This window comes from Notolepis coatsorum (genome assembly GCF_963971535.1).
Source record: "Notolepis coatsorum genome assembly, chromosome: 19".
Classification (NCBI taxonomy): domain Eukaryota; kingdom Metazoa; phylum Chordata; class Actinopteri; order Aulopiformes; family Paralepididae; genus Notolepis; species Notolepis coatsorum.
In genome coordinates, this window is record NC_140183.1 from 35,612,365 (window position 1) to 35,638,970 (window position 26,606).

Sequence of the window (26,606 nt, forward strand, 5' to 3'; positions counted from 1 at the left end):
TCAGCCGAAAGCATTCCCGTTGCGGGCGGCCAGAGCATGAGCCCTGTTCCTGCTCCTGACGGGCCGGTCCCGGCTGAAGATGGTGTCTTGGTCGCTGTCCAGCTCCGACTCAGACATCATCAGGCTGGAGTTGTGCTCTGTGCTCCGGTGTTTGAGACCTGGGAACGGATGGGGACCTTTATGACCAGCAGTGGTGATGGTGAGACAAGTATTGTATAGGACAAATATTAATCAATGATGGTGAGACCGGTATTAGTCATGATGGTGAGACAGGTATTAGTCATGATGGGGATACAGTATTAGTGATGGTGAGACAGGTGTTAGTCATGATGGTGAGACAGTATTAGTGATGGCGAGACAGTATTAGTTATGATAGTGAGACAGGTATTAGTCATGATGGTGAGACAGTATTAGTGATGGTGAGACAGGTATTAGTGATGGTGAGACAGGTGTTAGTGATGGCGAGACAGTATTAGTTATGATGGTGAGACAGGTATTAGTCATGATGGTGAGACAGTATTAGTGATGGTGAGACAGGTGTTAGTGATGGTGAGACAGGTATTAGTCATGATGGTGAGACAGGTATTAGTCATGATGGTGAGACAGATATTATTGAGGGTGAGACAGGTATTCATCATGATGGCGAGACAGGTGTTATCGAGACAAACTGACTGTATTTAGGCCTCAGCTCCACCCTCTCCTGCTCGTCCATGTTATCCAGGATGGTGTATTTGGTTTTCTTCCTCACCTTGGTTCGTCTCCTTCTGAAAAGTCAACAATATATGGGAAAAGTAACCACCATTTAGTTTATAATTGTGCATGCCAAAAATGTACAGCCTTGTATAACCCAGGCAACAGAAGATCCCGTAATCTTTTCCAGTGTAGTTTTATTTTAGTACTTTATTCTCGTATTACAACATGTCAACATCTCGTATTACACCGCCCCTATTTGGTATCAGTAAGGCAATATAAAGGTGTGGTCACCTTTTGCAGCAGCAGATGAAGGTCCAGGTGAACGACAGGATGATGACGGTTACCATGAAGCTGGACAGGATGACGTAGAGCACCCTCCATTCTGACAAAAGAAGGATGGGTCATTTTAGAGGGAGGGGATTGTAAAGACTTGACAGTTACATTTAACCAGATCTTTCTGTATAATAGGCCGTACGGTGAAGGCTGACAAGTGGCTAGAAAACGATTCTCGTTCCCACCTCGGCGGACTACACAATTTTCACTCTGGGCTAAAGATCTATTGGTGTAGATTTAGGAATAAAAAGTTCTCCATTTACAATCCTGCCCGTTTTGCGCAAGCATACTTTTAAAGTCGGGACTAGATCTTTCCTCGCAATCGGATACTTGGTCACCACAGAGTTTTATTTGACGTAATTGGTGCGAGTTCGGTCACGTATCTTGCGCTCGACCAATAGCAGCTCTCTTTGTTGCCCACATCAAGGGGTGCGGGGAGCCCTGTCACCCCATCCTTCCTAATGAAGGGGGGGCACAGTCAACTCCACCTGAATGCGAACAAGAGAGAGCTAGAACCCCTTGAACACACCGTACAGGCGGAACCACGTGTGACCCAACACACTGTGGCCCATACCCACACACTCCTGCTACCCGACCAAAGGACGGGAAGCAGGAAAGGCCACAGACCCCAGAACCGCCTGGGAGACAGAACCCCCGGTCATGTCCATGAGGTAAAACCTTACAAAGGAGCCCGGGGAGGACCATGAAGCTGCAGCACAGATGGCCTCCACCGAGGCCCCACCCAGGAGAGCGGCAGAGGCAGCCACCCCACGAGTGGAGTGCGCCCTGACGCCCCCAGGGGGATCCTGCCCAGCCAGCGTGTAGCAGAGGGCAACACCCTCGCACAACCAATGGGACAGGCGCTGCTCCGACAGTGCCTTACCAGCACGAGCCCCACCGTAACAGACAAAAAGCTGGTCGGTAACCCTGAAATCCTGAGTACGGCTGAGGTAAATCCCCAAGCACGGACTGGACATGACAGGTGAAGGCCCGCATCTAACTCACTAGTGTGAGGAGGAGGACGAAACGCCTGAACCACAATATCCCGGGAGCGGAAGGAACTCCGGATATTCTTAGGCACGAAAGCAGGATCAGGTCGCAGAGTGACACCGCAATCGGTCCGAAAAGACAGGCACTCTGGACGTACCGAGAGAGCACAGAGCTCACCTACGCGTTTAGCGGAAGTGACAGCCAGAAGGAACGCGGTCCTGAAGGACAGCTGTCCCAACGGCGCCAGCTCGAGCGGCTCAAACGGGGCCAAGGACAACCGACCGAGGACCAATTGAAGATCCCAAGTCGGAGCCAAGGAGCGTTGCACCGGCTTAACGCGTCGAGCGCCAAGCAGGAAACGCTTCACAAGAGGGTGGCTGAACAAGACATCCCCTCAAACCCCTCATGATAGGAGGATATAGCTGCTGCATATACCCTCACCGTCGAAGCCGACAGTCTATCAAGGAGAGACTGGAGGTAACTAAGGACAGCATCCAGGGGGCAGGAGACTGAGTCCCGGCCCCCCACCTTACACCACACTTGGAACATACGTCATCTGCCCGCGTAAGCGCGACAGTGGAGGGAGCATGCGCATTCCAGATGGTAACACCATCAGGATCAAGAACCTGCGCCCCTCAACGTACCCGTCCCAACAACTGACCTAACAGATGTATGGGGAAGAATCCCTGGCGGCACGGCATCGGTCCCAGACCCGCCTGGCCATGTCCAGACGCAATCCTCACCCGTCAGGATGAGGGCCGCCCCGCGACAGTACACCTGCACCCACATTCTCCCTGCCGGGGATGTGGGGAGCCCTCAGGCCGCGCAGATGGAGGACGCCCATAGCCAGCCGCCCGCCGCCTGGTGCAGACAGGGGGAGCGTACTCCTCCCTGACTGTCGATACACGACACTGACGTCGTAACGTCCGTCCTGATCAACACCATCTGTGGACCAGAAGGACCGCTTTCAACACCAACACATTGAACGTAGCGCAGACCGGGCAGCATGGTTTGCCAGCTGCCCCCTACTGCGTTGGCCCGACGCATCACCAGCGAGGGAGGCGTCGGTGAAAACGCGACGTGAGACAGCGCCGTAACCGTCCTAGGACGGAACCTCCCGAGCGTGTTGACAACACGCTCTGAAATGGATGCCCATAGCCCTCCAACCGTTGACTGGGAAGAGGAATACTCTACATCCAGTCTACAGCAACCCCAGGCTGGTAGAGACCTGCCTGGTATGAGACCTGATGATCCACCTTGACCGCGAAGGACCAGAACGTCATCAGGGCAGAACACTCCGTAACCCCGGACGACGCAAAGGCCCCAGTGCGGCCTCCACGCACTTGGTGAAGATGCGGGGAGCCAGAGAAAACCGAACGGCAGCCTCTGGTACTCATACGCTAACCCTGCAAAGGAAGCGTAGGTAAGCCCAGGATGGAAGATCGGGGATGCGCATACGCATCCTACAGGTCTATGGAGGAGAACCAGACCCCCACCTGACAGTGTTCAACAGGTAGGAGACGATCCAAAAAATGCTGAACCTTCCCATGGGACAGGTCCAGCCTGGGTCTTACACCCCTCCCTCCCGACTTCTCGGGCTGAGAACACCGGGAGGAGAACGCCACGACGATGGCTTGCTTCGTCCACAGAGATTGGATCTCGTCGACCAGAGCTGTCCCTGCTGGAGACCCCGACAACAGGGTCTGTACCAAACCTGAAAACGGGTGGGGTTGTGTAAACACAAGTCCCCGCCTCACCGTTCTCTCCATCTACCTCGACATATGGTACTGCCGTAGTCATATGTGACGACACTCCCAACGCACCCGCCGTCACGCGGCGCAGGTCCGCCAGGAACTGTAGATAGTTGGCCCGGTCCCCCCGCTGTGCGTAGACAACCCCGGAACCGTGCGAGGAGCGCGTTCCGTGTCGGAACACCTGACCCTGACACACCCACGAGGCAATCGCACCCAAGGGGGAACCCCGACAGAAAGGGCCGATCTGATACGGGGGGCTTCCGATAAAAAAAAATAAAAAAAAAACCCACTGAACACCCCTCCAGAACATGCTGAAGGAGTTGTTCTGCAGCCGGACATGCAAGGTGTAAGGCCCCCATGGGTTCCTACACACCGTAGCCCTGCAGTGATATTACTACCACCCCAAACCATGTGAGCTGCGACCACTTGCCAATATTTCAGGAGTGGGAGGCACCAACATGATACCTGGCCTGGCGAAGGCGAGGCCGGGGAAGCCCGCACTGTGTGCCTCAAAAGGTTTCGAGCCCCCCTGCTGACAACACTTAAGTTGACAGACGTAACACCAGGCTCAACCAACACAGTTCAAGGTGTGGGAGCCGCTTGACAGCACAACATTCTCACGGACAGACCCAGGCTCAGCCATCAACTGGGTGTCAGCCCCTGTCCCCATGAGAAGCGAAAAGTGGGGCCGCCCACGCATCAACGAAGGCACGCGGCCCGCAGCCAAAGGAAACAATCAGAGCCCACTTCTCCCGCTGGTGTTGGGGAAGGGAGTGATCGGAGAGCGGGCTGCTCGCGGCAGGACGGTGACGGCTTGTTTGTTCAAGCCGAACCCATCCTACATGGCCGATCCCTCGGCCGCCAAGGCTGTCGGCCTTGTGGACACCTGTCGAATCAACGCCCAGGATACCTCTGGCGGGGGAAAAACATGGCCGCCTGTCGAGGGCCCCGTCATCGCCGCTGACGAGGCCGTGCTCTCTCTTCTTCTGGCTGCGCGGTGTGAGGCGGTGTAGGGCCTAGGACAATACCGCCCGCGCTCCAGCAGAAGACCAAAATCCCCTGCGGAGAGGGGAACCCTGAGCGGTTATAGCTTGCGGCTGGGTCAAAGCTAATAACGTCAACAACCTCGCGCGATGTGTCGACGTCGGCTGGCCCTCAAGGCCCCTCCACCAGACACCATTTCTTTAATAGAAAAAACACCAATTCGAACACAGTTCTAATCGTTGCCAATTCCATACCGTGGCGGTACAAGCCTTAACAGCCCACCAGCCACTCGCCAGGCCGACCCACCCATGGTGTCGGCCGGGCGGGGCATTGTTTCAATATATCAAAAACAAAGGACTGACGTTAACATGGAGCACCAGTGGTGATTGCAAACAGCACCCTCCACTGTGGTGTGCACCATGAAAGGGTTAAATGAATAAAAGAGCTAAACCACAAAAACTGTAGAATGAGCAAACCCATACACACAAAGTTTAAGGGGAGACGGACCAGACCCGTCTTCATTCAAAATATTCACAACAGAACACCAGCCCTAGTTTAGCCCATTTACCAAAAAAGGTAAACAAAGCCCCCCCCCCGCACTACTCCCCCAGTATACCGATTGACCGTCAGTATGAATGGTTTGAGAGGAGAGAAAGCTGTAGCAAGACAGACCTTCTCATAGCAGAGTGACAAAACGAAACAATAGCCCCCTACACAGGGCCGCCCCAGGAGATGGGGGGCCTCGCGTCTAAAAACGCACAGGGCCTCACATTTCTCCCAGGCGGCCCTGCCCTTATACTACTGCAGCCTAACGCCAGGCAATGTGGGACCCAAGACAACAATTGCCTGTGCACAGACACGCAACATGTTTATCATGTCGGCTGGACCCATAGCCCCACTACCCGACGCCAACCCAGATGGGAACACCGTTCAACAAAACCCCGCCGGAACACAAGGTAAAATACCTGGCTAGGAACCTAGCCACGACCTACCCCGTTGTCAACCCATTTACCCGAAAAAGGTAAATAGAACTCAAAAACCCCACAACAGCTACCGACTGACCTTCATTGATGAACCGGGCAAGAGGCGGGAGAGTGACAACATCTCACGGCGGAGACATTAAAACAGCATAGCAATTAGCAGTAGTAATAGCATGCGGCAGTAGCGATAGCATGTAGCATAGCTTCAGATGTTTTAGCAGCACGCCCAAGACAGCTTGGAAACCGTTCCCTGCAGAGAACGTTCACCAAACCATCCTGCCCCCGGCGCCAACACACAACATGGTTGTGTTAACAAAACAATCCAGCATTACTAACACTAATACCCATGCCTGAAGACACAGGGCCTACCTGAGTACAAGCTGGCCCGACAGCCAGCCTTGTACAGCTGAACCTCGATGTGCAGTCATCAAACGAGGAACATCAACACAGGCCCGTCGTGTCGCCGCAAACATGCATCGAAGATGCCAGGGGCCAGCAACCTCCGGTAAGCTTCCAACATTATTAATCTTCCTTAATCTTTTCATTCCGCTAGACTCGTATGGTGCACGCATCCAATACGCTGGGACGAAAACAGAGGAAAGGGTGTTTCATGACCAGAGTCATGGTTATATGGGTGGTGGCCACCATTAGGGGCGGGGCCCCATACAGGTGGGGTGCATGTGTTTTTTATTCGTGGGAGATACAATATGTATCACAGAGTATCTCGTAAGGCTCAGAGCGGGACGCGATGCAAATACGAAATATAACTGTATATCTGTATGTCGTGTATGTCTGGTCTGCATCCCCTTAACAATTGTGTGTATTGAGCCGTACTGTATTGTACCCATTCTGCAATCTGTTAATAAAGTTTTCAATCAATCAAGATGTGGATACACTATTTGATGCTGTGCTGAGACACAGTTTAGCTGTGTTTTTGTTTACATAACTAGCATTCTAGTTTTCTTCAGATACTGTATGCCATCTAGTTTGATTGTTTACAGTGATGTTTATGTAGCTCTGCTAGTTCATAGTGATGTTTAAAGTATGTTAGCTTTCAGAACCCCCTCATCCACCACCACACTTCCCAGGCAACACTGACGTTAATCATCCTCACCACTGTCATCTGAGTCATCATCCCATGTAGCCCTATATCCTCAGTTTCCTTAGAAACATTTGCAGTTTTGGCATTGACAAAGATCTGTGCCTGGCAGTTTTGCAGACACACAGGAACATCTTCTTGTCTCACATTTGAGTTGCCTAGGAGCACCTAGGAGCACCAACAGTGGACACTGTATCATCCCAATGTGCAGAACATCCCTTGGCCAATCCAGCTTCTCATTTAAGGGTGCATATTTCTGGACTGAAACTATCTGACCATTTTAACACCTTCAAATAGGACAAAAGTGTAGCTACAGCAAAGACTTTGAGTGCCAGCCACGGCATAATTCGTTATTTCATGCCAACCGTTGAGTGCCAGAAACGAGATATGCCATTTTTTTATCGTTATTTTTTTAATTAGCGATTTCCATTCATATTTCATCAATCTAGCCTCACGTTACCACTGGCACTCTCTCTGAGCTCGAATTGGGAAAATACCGCCCCCTATCGTCTCTCCGGATGGTATTGCAACCTTTGGATTGGACTGAATGAAAACGCATGGAGAAAAGAAAGTCCGGAATCCACATTTTACTTGTCAGGCATGTAATCCGAGCCGATTGCAGTCTTTGTGGTCCATCAGAACAGCGGAGAATATGTGTTTCGACCACCCAGCATTGGATCAATAAACGCGATCGATATTTGGAATGGCGATCAGGAATTGGAATAATCTTTTTGGAGAACATCTGATCTGAGGTAAGGAATCTATTTGACCAGTCTTGGGATAATCAGAGCTATTTTCACAGATATATCAACGTGACACGGGACATGTGTGTGTGTGGTGTGTGTCTGTGCTGATCAGGAAATGGATAATCGATTTTTCAGCCCGCTTATATAGCGTGCATAAGTACACATATACTATCGATAATCTAGCGTTTATTTGAGAACGATTCATAAATAGGCCGAAAAATGACAACGTGTTTTGTGTATTCCAGTAAAGGGCGATTCATGTGGAATCTTAATTTTTTTCTGAACGTTAAAAAAAATTAGCGTTTTTCAAAGTGGTATAAAACGGAAATGAACCGATTAAAAAACAATCCGTTTCGACAATGTTGACTGCAAACAAGTCATTGATAAGCGACGGTCGTATTAGACACATAGCCATAATTTAAGATATAGTTTATGCGCTCACAAATGTGAACGCTCTGTCATTGAATAGAGCGTTGGCACTCAACGGGGTATCTAGGGCACCCCCTGCTGGCAATCAAAGTGTTAAGGCCGGGTCATTAACGCCGTTACCGGGCTAAGTTAACGGCGGACTGTTATCGCGTGATAAAAAAATTGCCGCCGTTAATCTATTCTCAAAGTTGGGTCTCCTCTCTCTGTCTGCACGAGAAGCGAGCCGCAGGGACTCAGCGAGCCACACACACTCGTCGCGAGCCGCTCACACTCACACAAAGTACATACGGGTACTTAAGGGAGGGGCCTGTCTGCAGCGCGCAGCACACAGACCGAGCTCTGAACTCATCATGGCGGAGAGAACAAAACGAAAGTCTGGGTACACTTTACGAAAGTCGATGCCGACACCGCACGTTGCCACAAGTGCAATAAAACATTTGCAAGTAAGGGTGGCAATACAAGCAATTTGTCAAAACATCTGTTGTCAAAACATAACATTAGTCTGCAGAAATGCGCCGTTTTCGCCGGCTTTGCTCGCAGTGTTCCATCTCCATCCACGTCCACTGCAGGTAAGCCAAGATACGGAGTTAGCTAGGCTAATAACGAATTATTACGAATAGGCTAATGAATAAAATATAATTGCTTAGCTAATTGTTTAGCTACAAATATATTTGAAAGATGACAACTTTTTATAGATCGTCATTCGTCAGGCTGAGGCTGCAGCCACCATGTCCCAGCCCACCCCTCCTCCCTCTACCCCACCACCGGTCCTAGCCAAGCCCAAAGTCCCTTCACCCTAGCAGCTAGGAAGGATGACAGAGGATAGGGGAAACGAGTGTCACAGGGCTGTGACCCAGTTTGTTGTCAAAGGCCTGCACCCCTTCTCTACAGTGGAGTCCAAGGGCTTTAGGTAACAACTGATCATTCAGTGTATATTGTTTTTTTTTATCTTACATTTGTTGTTTATTATAAAAAGTCTATAATTCAGACACATTTAAAACATTGTTGCTGCTGTTGCTGAAGAAATAATATTTATTTATTATATTTATAAATAATAAAGCAATGTCGATAAAGTACCGAACCGTTAAGCAGTATCGATAAGAGTAGTAGTATCGATAAAATACCCATCCCTAGGTAGAACACACATATTTTGAATGCCTTCGGCAGACTTCAAATTAGCCATTTTAATCTAGATTAATCTAGATTAACTCCAGGATTGCAGATAGATTCATCTAGATTTAAAAAAAAAAAAAAAAAAAAAAAAAAGTATCTATGCCCACCTCTAATATATATATACGGTTACAGTAGACCCTCCTATGTATATTTTGTCATTTAGACTTTACTGTCTTTTTAGATTTCTTCTAACATTTGATTTGATTTTTTATCTCCATTGTATTTTTAACTTCCTTTTTATTATTTTAAAAGCCAATCTTGGGACGAGTGTCGGGAATTAGCGTGAGCTATAAACTCTACGATCCAAAGCATGTGATCATTGCTTGCGCAATATGTAAATGTGTCTGTATCTTTCCCAATACAAATAAACCATACTATACTTTTTCAGGAGTACAGTCACACTGATTTCATCATTCTAAAATTCATTTTAACATTCTAATTAATGAGATAATAACGGGTTATACATGCAAAATGGACAATTACAGAATAGAACACTGGAACTGGAAATCTTTAAAAGATCCTCAAACAGGGACTGACTTTGCATATAGACTAGGCGTTTACAGCTGTTCCAATGTAAATCTGCCTTCCTCTGTGCGCTTCCACCCGCTCTGAAGTCGGACTCGTGTGGACGGCCACGCTGTTCTCGCACGAAACCCGCGTGTGCCTCTGGTGTGTCCCCGGCATGAGAATGCCCTACAATGAACTAATATCAGCACGTATAATGAGAACTAATATCAGCACGTATAATGTGCCCTACAATGAACTAATATCAGCACATATAATGTGCCCTACAATGAACTATCAGCACGTATAATGTGCCCTACAATGAACTAATATCAGCACGTATAATGTGCCCTACAATGAACTAATATCAGCACGTATATTGTTTTCATATGAGGTCATCACCTTGACATTATGAATTTCAGTTTGTTATTTTGGTTCACCAGGAACGTGTCACAGGGAAATCAGACAGACAGACAAGTTTACCACAGTTGCTCTCTCCATCACCAAAGAAACGGCGAATGAGGTTCTCTGTCCAAAAGGGGTCACAGACACACTCCTTGGTGACTGGGTCACACTGGCCGTGGCCAGAACAGTGGAGCAAGCACACTAAAGTCAAAGGGGATGAAGACAGCAACATTAATATGCAGGACCACATTAGAGAAAACATGGCCCCAGATGGCATTAGCTTAGCAGCTTAGTTTATCATTATGGTGATGTAGTATTGGACTCCATTCTGATATGATACAAGATCCCGTTTAGATTCATATCATAGGATCTCAGGATTGATTTGAGTGGAATAAAGTTATGTGCCAGGCTGGAGGATAATTGATAACACATCAGGTGATTAAAAGAATCTGATAAAAAATTATAATAATTGTAAAACTCTTTAAAAGAAATTCTAACTAATCCATCACAGTTATTGGAAAAACATATGCACTGCAAACCTCCGCCAAGGCCTAACAATATTCCCACTTTGCCATTAAATTTTAATGGGTAGATGACATAAACAAGCCTTGCCTATAGTGCCAGTCTTAACAGATGTAAATACCTCACATCATACTAGTCGTACAACTAAAATATTTGACAAGTTTGGTGCAAAGCGGACAAAGCATTCACAAGCAACACATTACTTCCTGAGTAGCAGGCATTATTTCAAACTGTGATTGGGACTGGGGGTCATACAGTTAGGTTTAACTATCTAAATAATGCACATTAACACATTGACCGCCACAGCAGGGGGCGCTGATACCCCATTCATCGCCAGGTCTTTATTCAATGGATATAGTTTTAGACTGTGACATTTGCGAGTGCTTAAAATATATCTTATATTATATCAATCGGTCTAATAACGCCGTCGACCCTCAGTGAGTTGCTTCTAGTCAACATGCCCGAGACAGATTGTTTTTTCATCTGTACATTTCCGTTTTATACTGTTTTGAATAGAGTATGGTTTGGGTGTTTTTCAGTAATTCCAGGAAAAAGGTGAGAAAAGGCATTTTACTGTAATCCAGTCATCATGTTGTAATTTTTCGGCTGATTATCTAATCATCCTGAAATCAATGCTAGATTATCATTAGTATGTCTCCTCGTCCATACATGAAATGACCGTCGTAGCGGTCATTGTCATTGTTGGCGGCCATTGTGTTAATACCATGAGTAGGATATCACAAAAGGACAATACATTTGAAATGCCATCAGACATTCAGTGATCGGACAAGCTGTTGGGTGAATTATTATTGACTGAATCTTTCCCATCACAGTTGTAGTAGGCATTATCCATTTACAAAATATCAAAAGTTATCAAATCAAATTTAAACGAACCGTGATCAACACAACAGTGCTCATGGAAAAAAACACAAGAATACTATGAATCGCTACAATATTTCTGCAGTAAATCTCTAGTGTGTAAGAAAAAAACACAAGAATATTATTATTATACTTTTTTTTTTTTTTTTACTATAGGTCATTTTTGTATGGGTGAAGGGTGCTGCTTACAGACAGTGTCGACTCTGAGGACTCTGAACAACAGGTAGTCTGTCTTCTCTCTGAGCAGTTGGCTCCGGAGCATGCTGGCCAGCTTAGAGCCGGGGACCAGCCCCTCAGGGCCGCGCACTGAGAAACGCAACACTGTGCTGTGCACACCACACACAAGCGCATACAGTACATACACGTACACATACATATACACATACACACAGAAAACACACAAATAGAATAGATTTGTGAATATTTGCATACAAGTACCGGTATACAGTAGGACAGCCATGGAGCAGGAGTACATACTAGTGGTCGACCAATATAGGACTTTTTCAGCGAATATTGGGGAATTATTGTGGCTGATAGTTGATACACAGTATAAGACAAATGTTAAAGAGGTCAAGGGACCCCTTTGAATATGATCATCATCTAAACCTTGGAACAATATTTAGCCCCTTTATCCAGTAAGCTAGCATGACCTGGTTAGTATCTACTCCTTCCTTGCAATCTTTAGTTTTATTTGATATAATACAATATACTATACTATCTATACATGTGCTCTTGCTTTACAATTTAGCCTGCCAAAATATTACTAACCTTTGGACATAAAATAATATTGCTAGCCCTTTTCCAGGTAAGCTGGCATGAAATGGTTGGTATCCATGGATTCCTTGAGATGTCTGGTTTTATACCACTGTGTCTGCTAAATGCTAGCCTTGAAATTGAGCCCATTAAAGCCAGAGAGAGAAATAAATGTTGGTGGACTGATATATCTGCCACCACGCTTAAAAGATAAGAAGAAACGTGTATATTGTGTGTGTGTGTGTGTGTGTGTGTGTGTTGAGCGAGTACCTGAGGTGAGAGTGTCCCTGCAGAGCTCGGAGGTGGATGTCATTGTCCAGGACGTGCAGCAGGGCGGCCAGCTGCCGGAGCACCGTGTCCCTCTGGGCCACGCTCACCTGGGACACCGCCACCAGCATCTCCACCTCCACCTCCTCCCGACTGCCAGGGTCTGCTTGGGACAGGAATACAACATCAATGTCAACACAAAGACACAAAATCGATGTATGTGCAGTTACATTTCGTTCTTGCTTCTCGTTCTGCTCTGCTGGTAATTAACCTCATGACCTACTGTATGTATAGCCGTGCTCTTCCTTCCCTCATTTTTCATTTCGGAAGTGTTTGGCTACAGGCGCACTTTAAACAGTGGAATTTTAGCTTGTTTCTCTTATAGTTTTTATTTCTTGTTGCTGTTTCTTCGAGATGGCATCGTCATCGAGACCCGAGAAGCCTTCTTGGGGCTCCACCAGCACTGCCTCCTTCCAACCTCTGCTGTTCGCCCAGGCGGCGTCGAGTGCATGCCGCCCGAAGGCCGTTGAGCGCCCCTCACTCGTGAGGAGGATAGCTCCGGCCCTGGCGTCCCCCATCAACAGACCCCCGACACGGGCGCGGTCTCTCTGGTGGCAGACGATTGCGGCACAAGCTCTCCGCCTCTGCTTGCTCCCGCCGTTCGGTGGTGAGCGAGTAGGGCGGGTGGTCAGAGAAGGAGGAAGAGTACACGGGACCGCGGGGTTCGATTCCCTTCGGTTCTGTGGAAGAGCTGGTGCCAGAGAGGACCTTGCGCTCTCCTACCATCACATCCGAGAGGGTTACATGGAGGGGGCAGGGTTTCTTCTTTGATGCCTCGCTGACAAGAGTCAAGGTTCGATTCCCTGACGTCAAATGGCGAGAGGCCTCGTCCTAATACGCGAGACGTAAACACGGAGGAAGAAAGGCGGCAGATGTACCCCGGAGGATGCGCCGCACGCGGCAGCAGGTAAGGGGCTAAGCCTAGGCTGTCCCCCCCCCTTTTTTCCTCCACCTCTCTTCCTTTTTCTCTTTTTTACACCTAACCCTCCATATCCCCCTCTCCAAAACGACATCTCTTTTCAATAAAAAGACCCTGCCAGCCGGATATGACGATTTATCGCTTGGATGCCAGCACGTTAATCAATGGGAGGACAAGCACATTTGCGAGCGATTAAACTATATCTTAAATTATGGCTATGTGTCTAATACACCCGTCGCTTATCAATGACTTGCTTGCAGTCAACATGTATGAAACGAATTGTTTTTTCATCAGTACATTTCCGTTTTATACCATTTTGAATACGAGTATAGTTTTGGAGATTTCTAGTCATTCCAGAGAAATCCGTGAAAAATAGCCATTTACTGGAATACACAAAACACGTTGTCATTTTCCGGCTGATTTATGAATCGTTTTAAAATAAACGCTAGATTATCGAGAGTATTTGTGTTCTTATGCACGATACAAAAGCGGGCTGAAAAATTATTTATTCGTGCCGCGCTCAGCGCCTAACGCCACACACACACACACACACACACACACACACACACACACACACACACACACACACACACACACACACACGTTGTGAATCCTGTGAAAAACAACTCTGATTAACCCAAAACTGGTAACATAGATTCCTTACCTCAGATCAGATGTTCTGCAAAAAGATGAATCCAATTCCTGATCGCCATTCCAAATATTGATTGCGTTTATTGATCCAACATTATAGTCCGAAACGCATAATCGACGCTGCTCTGAGGGTCCTCAGTCAATCTGGTAACACGACACTGCTTGCCAGAGATGGGAAAACCCTGGACCGGAGTTTTTCTCTGATGCACTTTTTCACTCAATCCAATCCAATGATGTGCATTACCATCCGGGAGACGATAGGGGACGGTATTTGCCCTTTTCGAGCTCAGAGCCATTGCCAATGATAACGTCAGGCTGGACGGATGAAAAATGAATGGATATCGCTAATAAAAGAAATAACGATTAAATAACGAGAAATCTCGTTATTGGCAACCAACGCATGGCGGCCAATAACGAGAAATCTCATTGGTGGCAACCAATGTGTTAACACATTCACAGCCAATCACGTTGTACGACGGGTTTCAAGGTCATGCAAATTCCGCCATTCCACGGCATACAACATTATTGAGACCTTATTTCATTTTTTCGCCATGGTATTCATAATTCCCTCACCCAGCCTCGGCTGAGATAGTGGGACTCGGCACAACCGTGCGCCGCTTCAATACCGCCGCCTGGTGGATGATCGGGCGAGTTACAACCGGAAATGGATCTCTGGTGATCTCCGTGCATCTGGGAAATGCGTCCGGCAGTCACATATTGTTGCGGGACTCTAGACACACATCCGTGTATATGGATCGCTGCCATAACTCAATAATCGATATGATTTGGGCGTTTATTGCGCCAGGCAGGTTAGAGTTTGTCGCAGAGCATGGCAATAGAATGCCTGTCCTACAGCCTATTTCCGCTCTGCCGCTCTGCCTCGGTCACATGGGCATCGTGGCCAATCAGAGAAACGCTGAACGCAAGTAGGTTGCCTGAAGTGTTCACGCAACCGGGACGCGTGTACCGGTTCCGCAACAGTAAGTGACTTCCGGGTAGGCCTGATTGGCCCCGACAGGCACGTGACGCGGCAAACTCAGGACGCGCAACGAGGCTGCTGAGAGCTGTCGCGCGGAAATAGGCTGTCTATTGCCATTCTCTAACACAAACTCTAACCTTAACCAGCTCCTTAACAGCGCCTAAACTTAACCGTTCTAACCTTAACCAACTCCGAAACAATGCCTAACCTTAACCTTAACCTTAACCATGCCTAACCTTAACCATAGAAAGAATATTGCCATTCTCTAACACAAACTCTAACCTTAACCAGCTCCTTAACAGCGCCTAAACTTAACCGTTCTAACCTTAACCAACTCCGAAACAATGCCTAACCTTAACCTTAACCATGCCTAACCTTAACCGGCGAAAGAATACACGTTAAAAAAAAAACGGAAATGGATCTAGTCGATCGACGTCAAATAAGTGGGATCTTTTTCCTCCAGTCTCATCGGCGAACGGTAAGAGGACAGTAACGTTACTTTCAGCGTGATTGTTTATTATTATTAATGCAAACCGCTCTGATCAATATATCACCCATACTACATAAAGCATTTACTGACGATCACGGAATTCTAAACACCCCCCCCCTCCCTTTCATCCGCGCATGATGAGTCATAACGTTTAGGATCGTATTCAGTTGGATTTTTTTATATAGCGTGTATCACGAATAAACTGCAATCGATAATCTATATTATGCGTTTAGGCCTATAACTAGCGTTCTAGGAATTACTGCAGAAAACGTTAAAACATACTTATATTCTAGACGGTATTTTCGTATGAATATATGAATGAAAAAGTATAACGTTCCTACATCCTGAACGATAGTTAATCAATGTTGAATGGGTCATAGTAATGTCAATTTAGCAATACAATTTAAAAAGTTATAGCCCTGCAAAGAAGGTGAACATCTCCATAAGCTTAGACTGGTGGCAGTGATCATACATTGATGGATATAAGCGTGGCAGTTAATGTGTTAAGAGTGACAGGTTTTTGTTGAAGCAGCGTGTAATCATTTCACTAAATGTGTTTTGTGTATACCTCGAACGTAGAGTAAAAGCGTAATGGGGTGAATGGAGCCGCAGGGCTCGTGTGGCCATGTTTTAGACAAACGTGGACCCAGGGCTCATGGTTGGTAGCTAGCTGTCATGTTTTGGTTTTTCTAAGCGATGACGCGTGCATATGGCCATATGCTTGCGTATGTTTCGCTTGTAAAAACAACACACGGCTAGAGACTCTTTTTCCCCTCGTATGTCTTTTCACTTTACGTGAGGTTGGGGGGGGGGTATAAACCATTCCTTCGGGTGTGTTATATCAATTTGGTGAAATTCTGACGGTGCGTGTGATGAGGTGGCAAAAAAAACAAGCGCTCCCATCACTAGGGATCCCCTGTACGCGCCAGCGTGATGATGCACGTATGTGGGATTCTGCTCTGTCAGGTTGGGCTGACGCCCGCAGCATCCTCAGTGTCGAGCAGGCATTTGACATCCCCTGCTTGTAATCGATGCGAAAATAGGAGCTCTGTTCCCCCTCTGGCGTTGGGCCGCGTTACTATTCCTGTGGGGAAGCGTAAGTAGCCCGACATGTCACTTCTCGTGACAGAGGCTGATACCCAGGTCGTTTTTGGTTGAAACCAACATACAGTGATGTCACTCAAATATGTTTGAACGTGCACCTGAAACGGGATATAACGAGGGTTATTCTGTTATATGAGTTCATGTCAAGTAGGCGATTGTCTATCTTGTGAAATGGATACGCATCCGTGGTGCGTATGTGGAGGTGTTGGGCGTGGGACCGAGCCTAAACCGTCTGTGGGTCCCCTTCCCTCCATCCCCTGCCATAACAACGTCACTGGGTTCGATTTTTCTTATTGGCCGAGGGGTATGCCCGTGAGTTGGGGCCTGCATGGTTCAGATCCCAACTCACGTTGTCGAATGAGAGGTCTCTGCGGGATAAACTGGTGTTTTCCCCTCTTGTGAGAGCAGAATTAGTGACGGGTGGTTTTTTCCCAGGCTCTGTGTGTAAATCCTGTGTCGGGATCCTTGCGACCGGTCTTCCCCCGGTTTACCCAAACAGGGGGGAGAGACGATGGGTTGGGGTTCTTTCTCATCGACATTCGCCCAACACCGTTCTCAGGTTTTACGAGCCTAGCGCTGTTATCGGGCAGAGACTATCTCTCTCTCTTTTTTCTTTTTTCGAACCGGGACGCTTCATTACTTCAGGCAACCTTCTTGCGTTCCGCGCCCCACGTGACCACGCCTAGCACGCCCCCGCGGCAGCGCCAGAGCGGAGCGGCAGAGGCAGGCAGCAGCGGCAGAGGCGCGCAGGTTGCCGCACGCAATCCCCCCTGTTTTAACATCGACGGTTAGCTCAACTCGTTCGCCGCCTTGCTGTGGAGCCTGCGGTCCAGTTGGTGACGAATTACTTCAATTTTTTTCTTTTCTTTTTTACACGTTTAATTAATTTATCGCCTCTCTATATAAACGTAACAACCACGAAACACCTGGCGCCGAGACTTGGAAGATGATGCCAAGAAGATGGGACACACCTGGGGCCAGCTTGAGAGGTTGGCTCAGGATCGGGATGCTTGGAGAACCCTTGTTGACGGCCTATGCCCCAAACGGGGTAAAAGGCGTAAGTAAGTAAGTAATATAAATGTAACTAGCATCTGTATTTCTTTCGCCGGTTAAGTTTAGGCATTCTTTCGGAGTTGGTTAAGGTTGGGGTTAAGTTTAGGCATTCTTTCGGAGTTGGTTAAGGTTAGGGTTAAGTTTAGGCATTCTTTCGGAGTTGGTTAAGGTTAAGTTTAGGCATTCTTTCGGAGTTGGTTAAGGTTAGGGTTAAGTTTAGGCATTCTTTCGGAGTTGGTTAAGGTTAGAGTTTGTCGCAGAGCATGGCAATAGAATGCCTGTCCTACAGCCTATTTCCGCTCTGCCGCTCTGCCTCGGTCACATGGGCATCGTGGCCAATCAGAGAAACGCTGAACGCAAGTAGGTTGCCTGAAGTGTTCACGCAACCGGGACGCGTGTACCGGTTCCGCAACAGTAAGTGACTTCCGGGTAGGCCTGATTGGCCCCGACAGGCACGTGACGCGGCAAACTCAGGACGCGCAACGAGGCTGCTGAGAGCTGTCGCGCGGAAATAGGCTGTCTATTGCCATTCTCTAACACAAACTCTAACCTTAACCAGCTCCTTAACAGCGCCTAAACTTAACCGTTCTAACCTTAACCAACTCCGAAACAATGCCTAACCTTAACCTTAACCTTAACCATGCCTAACCTTAACCATAGAAAGAATATTGCCATTCTCTAACACAAACTCTAACCTTAACCAGCTCCTTAACAGCGCCTAAACTTAACCGTTCTAACCTTAACCAACTCCGAAACAATGCCTAACCTTAACCTTAACCATGCCTAACCTTAACCGGCGAAAGAATACACGTTAAAAAAAAAATCACGCTAAAAAAAATTAATTCGATGGGATTCGAACTCGTCAACAACGGACCGCAGGATCGCAGGACGACTGCTCTGCGAGGTGAGCTAAAGCGCTGAATGAAAGTCATAGCGGATTTGGACGGTTACATCATTCCGCAAGCTCTGCCGCGCGGCAGAGAAAGTTGCGCGTCACGTGCCTGTCGGGGCCAATCAGGCCTACCCCGGAAGTCACTTACTGTTGCGGAACAGTAACACGCAACCGGGACAGTTACAGCCCATTTTAATAGGCATAAATGTAAGGGTCTGTTCCCCGTTCTTCGATATCAGCGCTTGGTCCTAAGGGACCGATGTCAGCGCCTGGCCCCGGGCATGTTCTCAAATGTTTATTTGAAATGGCCTTCTTAGGGACCGGCGCGCCCTGGTCTGTCCGAACGACATAACGGCCTTTATGTGGTCGGCCGGGAGGGAGTTTGCCTCTGCCGAGCACCAGGCGAGCGCTGCTTGTGAAAATGAATCTGCCAGCTCGAAGGCTCGCGTGCATTTCCGGGGGGAAATGGCGGGGCAGATCAAGCATCAACAGGGGGGCTTCACACCCAATGGGTGGGCCACAGCAAGCAGGTCCTGGGATCGATTCCCGCTTGGGGACCAGGGCCCTCATTTATCAACAATTCTTAGAAAGTGTTCTATTTTCATACGTAAGCACAGAATTTAGAATGTGTGTACGCACAGAAATATTGGGATTTATCAACCGTGCGTACACGGGTCCTACGCTCCTCCGTGTTGATAAATACCTCTTTGTTCTACCGTCAATGCTCGTGCATGATTATCCATATATGGTCATGAAACACCCCCCATGGGATGTGAAATAATGGACTGACCCGAGCGAACTCTGAGAAACTTCACGGGAGATTGTTCACTGAGGCGCTGCCGAACCAAGAAGACACAACCTGTGTTACTTGTACACAGTGATGTCAGATATCAACGACTCCCTAAGACCATTGCTGCAATTCTGCCTGGACAGCTCAAAATACTAATAAAGACCGTTCGTTGACCACTGTTTGGCATTGGTGGTGTGTCATTATAACCATGCTGGAATATGAATGCCTTTATTAGTTGTGTTCGATTGGCTATAATATGATTTTTAGAGGCATCTATTTTGTTGTCGGTATTAGGTAGCCTATATGAATTACATATAATAGCAGCCATAGCCTACATTATGCAACAGTAACTTGCGCATATATAATAACACATGGCACAGCCCTGCGAACCTTGCACAGTAAACTAACTTGATCATTAATCTAGCTGTTGTATCTTTACACTTATGAAAACATTAAATAATATGTATAGGCTATAGGCCGTCGCTTTGCATTAATAGCCTATAATCTCAAATGGCATTTAATGGCTATCCGACTCCTCGTCGCTATAATCGCGGACGGACCAGTGTATACCTTATATCATATCATATTCCTATTCATATTCATATCATAGTTTACTCTATCAGCCTACCCAGCATGTAATACGTTCTTTGTTAGAACTCAACTCGTTATTATTTTGCGCATAGATTGCAGAAATACGGGAACGTTTTGATTTATATTAAAAGGCTTTGACATTGTAAAACTAAATACGTGGAATTCTGTAAGCAGAATACAAGTCATATCACCCACACGATATATGCTCTGTGTCCAGAGCATGTATGCTTTTCATTCATTTAAGACACATTTATTGCAAGGGTTTTGTAATACACATACACCCTCTGTTCTCGTTGCAATACGTTTTTTATTCTTTCTTATACAGTAGGAAGGGGGAAGAACACTATATCGTGGGTGTTCATATGACTTGTATTCTGCTTACAGCTTCGAAATTCCACTTGTTTCGTTTAACGTTATGGCAAAGCCTTTTAAATATAATCAAAACGTTCCCGTGTTTCTGCGGTCTGTGCGCAAAATAATAACGAGTTGAGTGCGGAGCGCAGTCAGTCAGTACACCCTGTATATACCGATAATGCTATAAACCATGCTGCATTCATTCGGAGAGAAAGACCTATTATTCCAAATGCTATTTATAGGGTTTTGACCATAATTACACTACTGTTGCTATTTTACAACGAACTATAATGAATTACGGTTCATACAGAACACGCCAGTGTTGAAACTAATGCACGGAAGCTTATTTCCGCGTTGTAGTCTTCATATTCTACCGGTACGCATGCTCTGAGCTGTGCGTAGATATACGCACAAAGTCAAGCACAAGTTCAAATTGATAAGTCCCACACTTTGCTTAGAAATGATCGTACGCACATATCTGTGCTTACGCAACGTTGATAAATGAGGGCCCAGGTTGCCGGGTTGCCAGTTACCCATGTGGGGTATCTCCTGGGCCTTTCTGTGTGGAGTTTGCATGTTCTCCCCGTGCTTGCAAGGGTTTCCCCTTCAGAAAAAGAGATAAACCCAATGGAAAAATGTGCAGAACAGATCGCTAACGCTGTCACGTCCCTGACGAAGACGGACAGGAACACTTTGATTGGTTTGGTTGGAAAGACGAAAGTCTTTCTCTGGTCTGCATCCCCTTAACAATTGTATGTATTGAGCTGTACTGTACTGTACCCATTCTGCAATCTGTTAATAAACTTTTCAATCAATCAATCAATCAGTCCCCGGGCACGGCCCACGCTGCAGCCCACGTTTCATGACAGCATGTAGGGCTGCCCCATCTTAGCCCATTCATTGATTAATTGGTTGATTTGGTCTTAGTCAACGGAGACTTTATTAGTAATTTTTTATGGTGAATGTGCTGAATTAGTACCTCTAGATCAAGGTGGTACTCTAGATATTTAAGATATAGTCAAGCCAAGTGTTCCTTTATTAATCCCCTTGGGGATTAATAGCAGCATGGGGGACGGGGGAGGGGAGGTACAGGAATATAATAATAGAAGTAGAAATAATAATAATAATAATAATAATAATAATAATAATAATAATAATAATAATAATAATAATATAGAATAATACAATTAAATAATAATATAATTTAATAATATAGAAATTAGGGGTGTAAAGGTACACGTATCTGTACCGAACCGTTTCAGTACTGGACCTTAGGTTCAGTACGGCTGTGTACTGAACGAATACAACGGTATGTTAACCACTAACGACCACCCAACGGAGGCTGTTTTTTCCACAATCGAATATTTAAAAAAAAAACTATTTTTTCAAGTCGATTATTAACACTTTAATCGCCGGGAACGCCGTAACTCGTCTTTGCTCGCCATGCTCATTCTGCCGAAGACGCCGTAACTCGTCTTTGATATCAATATTTCAAAAATCTGTGATCGAAATCATATTTCTCCTCCGGGGTCCTGAGATATACTGCTGATCTCCACTCAACTCTCTAACGGTTCAAGAGCGCCATCTGGTGGCCGATCGGCAGATCGGCCAACAGGAAGTGACGCGCCAAACAGGAAGTGCTCATCCATATTTCGTCCGGGCACTCGCGATCGTTAGCCGGACTCCGTCTCGACACACAGGATAATCAATCGCTCGCCCTAACTCAATAAACAACGTTATTTGGACGTATATAGTATTATACAACCTGGAAATGGTTAATCTAAATCAACATCCCATAATCGAAAACTGTCTACTCCAAGCTGATCGTCCAACGGCGCGAGGAAGATACGGTAAGATCCAGCGTTATTTTCTAACGTGTTCCATATAAACTGCTCTGATGATCATATGACCCACACTAGGTGAATGATATAACGTTGCCCACGGAATTATAAACGACCCCCCGCCCATCCGGTCATCATCAGATGATACGTAGTAACTTCTAGAAGTACCTCCAGTTGAAATTTTTTGTCTGGCACCGATCGCTACCAAACTGTATTTGATCATCAATATAATGCATTTGGGGCTATAAATCAAGTTCTGGAGAAAGCTGCAGAAAAAGATAAAAACATACTTATACTTTAGACCAGGGGTCGGCAACCCTAGGCACGCGTGCCTGCTCAGGCACGCGGGACCATTTCCATAGGCACGCGGGGGGGGGGGGGGGGGGGGCAGCATAAAAAAAAAAAAAAAAAAATTATTATTATTATTATTATTATTATTATTATTTTTTTTTTACTTCGCTTTGAAATATTATTGTGAAATGTTTTGCACTGTTGTCGCATATCTCTTGTTGAAATCCTCCCACAGGTTCTTTTTTGTAAATCGACTGTTCTGCACACCCCTATATTATGACAGCAATCAGCTGTTCCCATGTGCTCCGCTGTAGCCGGCCTCCCGCCGGCCTCCCGCAGCAGTCGCGCCAGGTAACACACAGTGCTGAGGTTGCATTCTGTGCAGTGTCATGATCAACCCCCGCTAAGAAATCAAAGCAAATTCGCACATTCCAGCCCTCGTGGACAGACGGTTACGGGTTTGTGGACCGTCAGAAGGACCGTGCTATGTGTTCTTTCTGTTTGGAAAATGTAGTTTGCCAAACATCATCTGTGAAACGCCATTTCGAGACTAAGCATAAAACAAGTTTCAAGGATCAGGCGGATAAGGCAGAATCCATTAAACGTGCCGTCGCCAGGTATGGGAAGCAAGCCAGCACCCTCAAAGTGTTCACAAGCGCTAAAAAACACGCAACTGAAGCAATTGCTATCGCATTGCTCATTGCATTGCAAAACGTGGAAAGCCATTCACGGATGGCGACGTATATAGGCTTTTATCTGTACCTCATATGTTTTGTTTGAAGGCTTGCCAAATAAAGAGACAATAAAAGCAAGGATAAAAGATATCCCCACCATGTCAACGGAACGTTGCAATGGCTTTGCTGACGGTCTTCGGGTCAACATACCTCTGTGAGCAGATCTTTTCGCACATGAAGTACGTGCTCAACCCCTCCCGGAGTCGATTGACAACCGACCACTCCGAAGCATATGTGTCCAGCTTAAAGTGACTAATTACACCCCCCAAATAACCGGAGCTCAGCCAGGCAAAACACTGACGCGACAGGTAGGCTGCTGTTTATTTTCCTGTACATCGGTTTGCATGTTAACTTGAACTTGAACGTGCATATGCAGGGCTCTACGCATAATAGATCATACGCACAATCGCGCATATATTATTATTATTATTATTACGCGGCATGTGTATGTGTAGGGGAGCTGTCCACTGTGCATGTGGTGCTGAACCTCTCTCTCTCTCTCTCTCTCTCTCTCTCTCTCTCTCTCTCTCTCTCTCTCTCTCTCTCTCTCTCTCTCTCTCTCTCTCTCTCTCTCTCTCTCTCTCTCGTGGAGCACAGTGTGCTTTGCGTGTGCACTGTGTGTGTGCCATCATGTTAACGTTAGCCTCAGTTAAACTTAAACCTTGCGACGCCTCGTTAGATGAAGCTGTGTTCTGAGGTGTTCTGAGCTTCTGAGCTGTGTCATGTGACAATAGTACACATATTTAATTGAAACCCTTTATTTGTTTATTATTTCAATTTAGCTGGAAATACATTGCTACATCATTCAGTAACATTTGCAGAGCCTTATAACAAAAACATATTACGGTCACCATTGTGACCAGTGCTTAATCAACACATTTTATTATTTATTTTTCTATTATTTCATTAAACATGTTAAAAGCCATTTTTCTTACTCAAAATGTGAGTATTACCAAGTCAACTTGTGTTCTTAAAACAATGACAATAAACATAGTTTTATTAGGTTGAAATAATGTGGTTGTGTACTTATTTTTCTGTTAACTTATTATGGATTGAAAACTGAGCACAGTAACTGAACTCAATATTTTTAAGTTTGGGTAACTTATTATTATTTATTTTTGTACAGTTCTCCATTAGGCCTGTAGGTGGAGCTATGGTGTGTGCTGTGTCCAAAAATGAATGGGCAAATGTGAGTGAAATGGTCGCACTGTATGCAGCTGTTTGTCTGCATTGCACCCCCCCCCCCTCCCCAACTCAGATTTAGGGTTGATACAACCATCATAATAATATTGTTAATAATAACAATAACAATAATGATGTAATAATGTAAGAATTATCATTAAAAAGACCTGATTATGAGAGAAAAAAAAATACGATGCATGGAATATTGTTGAGGCACACTAGTTACAACTATATTTCAAATAGGCACTCCATGTCAAAAAGGTTGCTGACCCCTGCTTTAGACCATATTTTAGTATGAATATGTGAATGAAAAAGTATAACGTTGCTACACCCTGAACAATGGATATAGGCAGGGCCGCCTCAAGGGGTGTGCGAGCAGTGCGGTCGCACAGGGCCTCGCGGGAAGGGCGAGGCCTTTTTTTTTTATTATTATTTTTTTAATTTTTTTTGCGAGGCCCCCCTTCCCGCGAGGCCCTTTTTCATCACAGACCTAAAATCTAGTTTTGCTTATATGCTTATATATTTCACATTAGACACGTTTGTAGAATGTGTCTGACTTGTTCCTGGGTCTGCAGTGACATACTCACTATTGGAGCTCTGGGGCTCTGCAGCAGACATACTATTGGTTTCAACGAAGGGAGTGGTTACTTACATCATGTGTAGTACGCCGGCGTGAGTCAGCTGCGTTTGACTATTTCGCGCGTGCAGCTTTTGACTATTATGCTTAGTTATGCCAGCCAAGACGAAGAGGTCGGTCATTATCAGTCGGTCGGTCACCAAGGAACGTTGACGAAAGGCCTCTCGCTGGCGGGACAAATGGCCGGAGCCTTGTCATGATGCAGTCGGGATATAGCCATGATGATGTCGGCTAGTAGCTAGCTTAGCTAAAGGCTAACTAGCGTTAGCTAACCTAGAGACAACGCATGCAGCCAAGATGAAGAGGATGGTCGTTTGGCAGATGAACTTCGTCAACTCCACGCGGTTGTCTCCATCCTCTTGGACGTTTGGTGAGTTTTTAACCTATTCTATTAACTCTATTCCCGCCGTGGACATCTCTCTCTCTCTCTCTCTCTCTCTCTCTCTGGAGCTAAACTGGCCGACTAGCTGTTGTAGTACTACTAGTAGCTAACGGTGTGTGGCCTGGTGTCAGCACCTGTATGTAGCCGCATAGCTTGCTTCTGCGTTAGCTAATGGTTAGCGATAGCCTGGTTGAGCTAACTGTTAGCCAGTTAGCTGTTTAGCTACGACGTTAGCTGCCGGCTGCGCTCGGCTGGGAACGTTCGTTTGATGCTATCAGTTAGCCTTGAGTTAGCTGTTAGCTTGTGCTACGACCATTGACATTAGCCGTAGATGTAGTCGGGCCTGCACCATGACAAGGCTCTGGCCATAGCTTATTTTTGTCCCGACAGCGAGAGGCCTTTCGTCAACGTGGAGACCTGTGTTGCGGCCTTTCGCCCTGCGTTCCTTGGTGCAGGTAAGATTAATGAAAATGTCATGACATTACCCCACTCTTCCTTCCTTCCCCTCCCGAATGTTTTGTTAATAACGATGTTTTTTTCCAGGCAAAACATATGTTACTTCACAACATTTGGAGATACGACATGTGCTGTGTGTGAATTCATTGTCTTGGTCGTTTGTGTAGCTTGGGTAGCGTTGGGCCGTTGGCCAAAGCTGTGTGTGGCCTGGTGTCAGTAGCCTACCTGGCTAGCCTTTAGCTGTCGGCCATTGGCTCCTTGCTGCTTTGTTTTCTCTGGTATAGACCCTCTTCTCTTTGGATTTAAGTGTTGATCTTTGTCCTTTTGGATCTATGTATATTCATGTTGCCTTTGTGAAGTTATCTTTTCCTTCTGTTTTGTTCTTTCATTAAAAGTTGAATATCCTTTAGGGGGTCATCTTTGCTTATCTCTCTCATACATGCTCTCTCTCTAACACACGCGTTTAAATCTCGCACAGGGCCTCGCATTTCTCCCAGGCGGCCCTGGATATAGGACATTGAATGGGCCATAATAATGTCAATTTAGCAATAGAATTTAAAAAGTTATAGCCCTGCAAAGAAGGGGAACTTCTCCATAGACAAATAGAGCTGGCTAGGGATGGTACATTATGAATTTAACCATGGCGATCAAAGTGTTAATTTCAATATAGAATATTCGTTGACAGCCCT

General features: G+C 46.3%; 1 protein-coding gene across 1 annotated transcript in view; it reads right to left on the minus strand.

Annotated features, from left to right (window-relative positions):
- Positions 1 to 26,606, minus strand: part of kiaa0319 (KIAA0319) — a gene marked incomplete at both ends in the record, with an annotated part of 64,634 nt that continues 38,028 nt past the window's right edge. Inside the window, 6 exons of the mRNA XM_084336610.1 lie at positions 1 to 158; positions 673 to 764; positions 985 to 1,075; positions 10,169 to 10,291; positions 11,681 to 11,817; positions 12,515 to 12,674. Coding sequence (XP_084192736.1) covers positions 1 to 158; positions 673 to 764; positions 985 to 1,075; positions 10,169 to 10,291; positions 11,681 to 11,817; positions 12,515 to 12,674 — 761 coding nt within the window. The remainder of the gene's footprint in view (positions 159 to 672; positions 765 to 984; positions 1,076 to 10,168; positions 10,292 to 11,680; positions 11,818 to 12,514; positions 12,675 to 26,606) is intronic.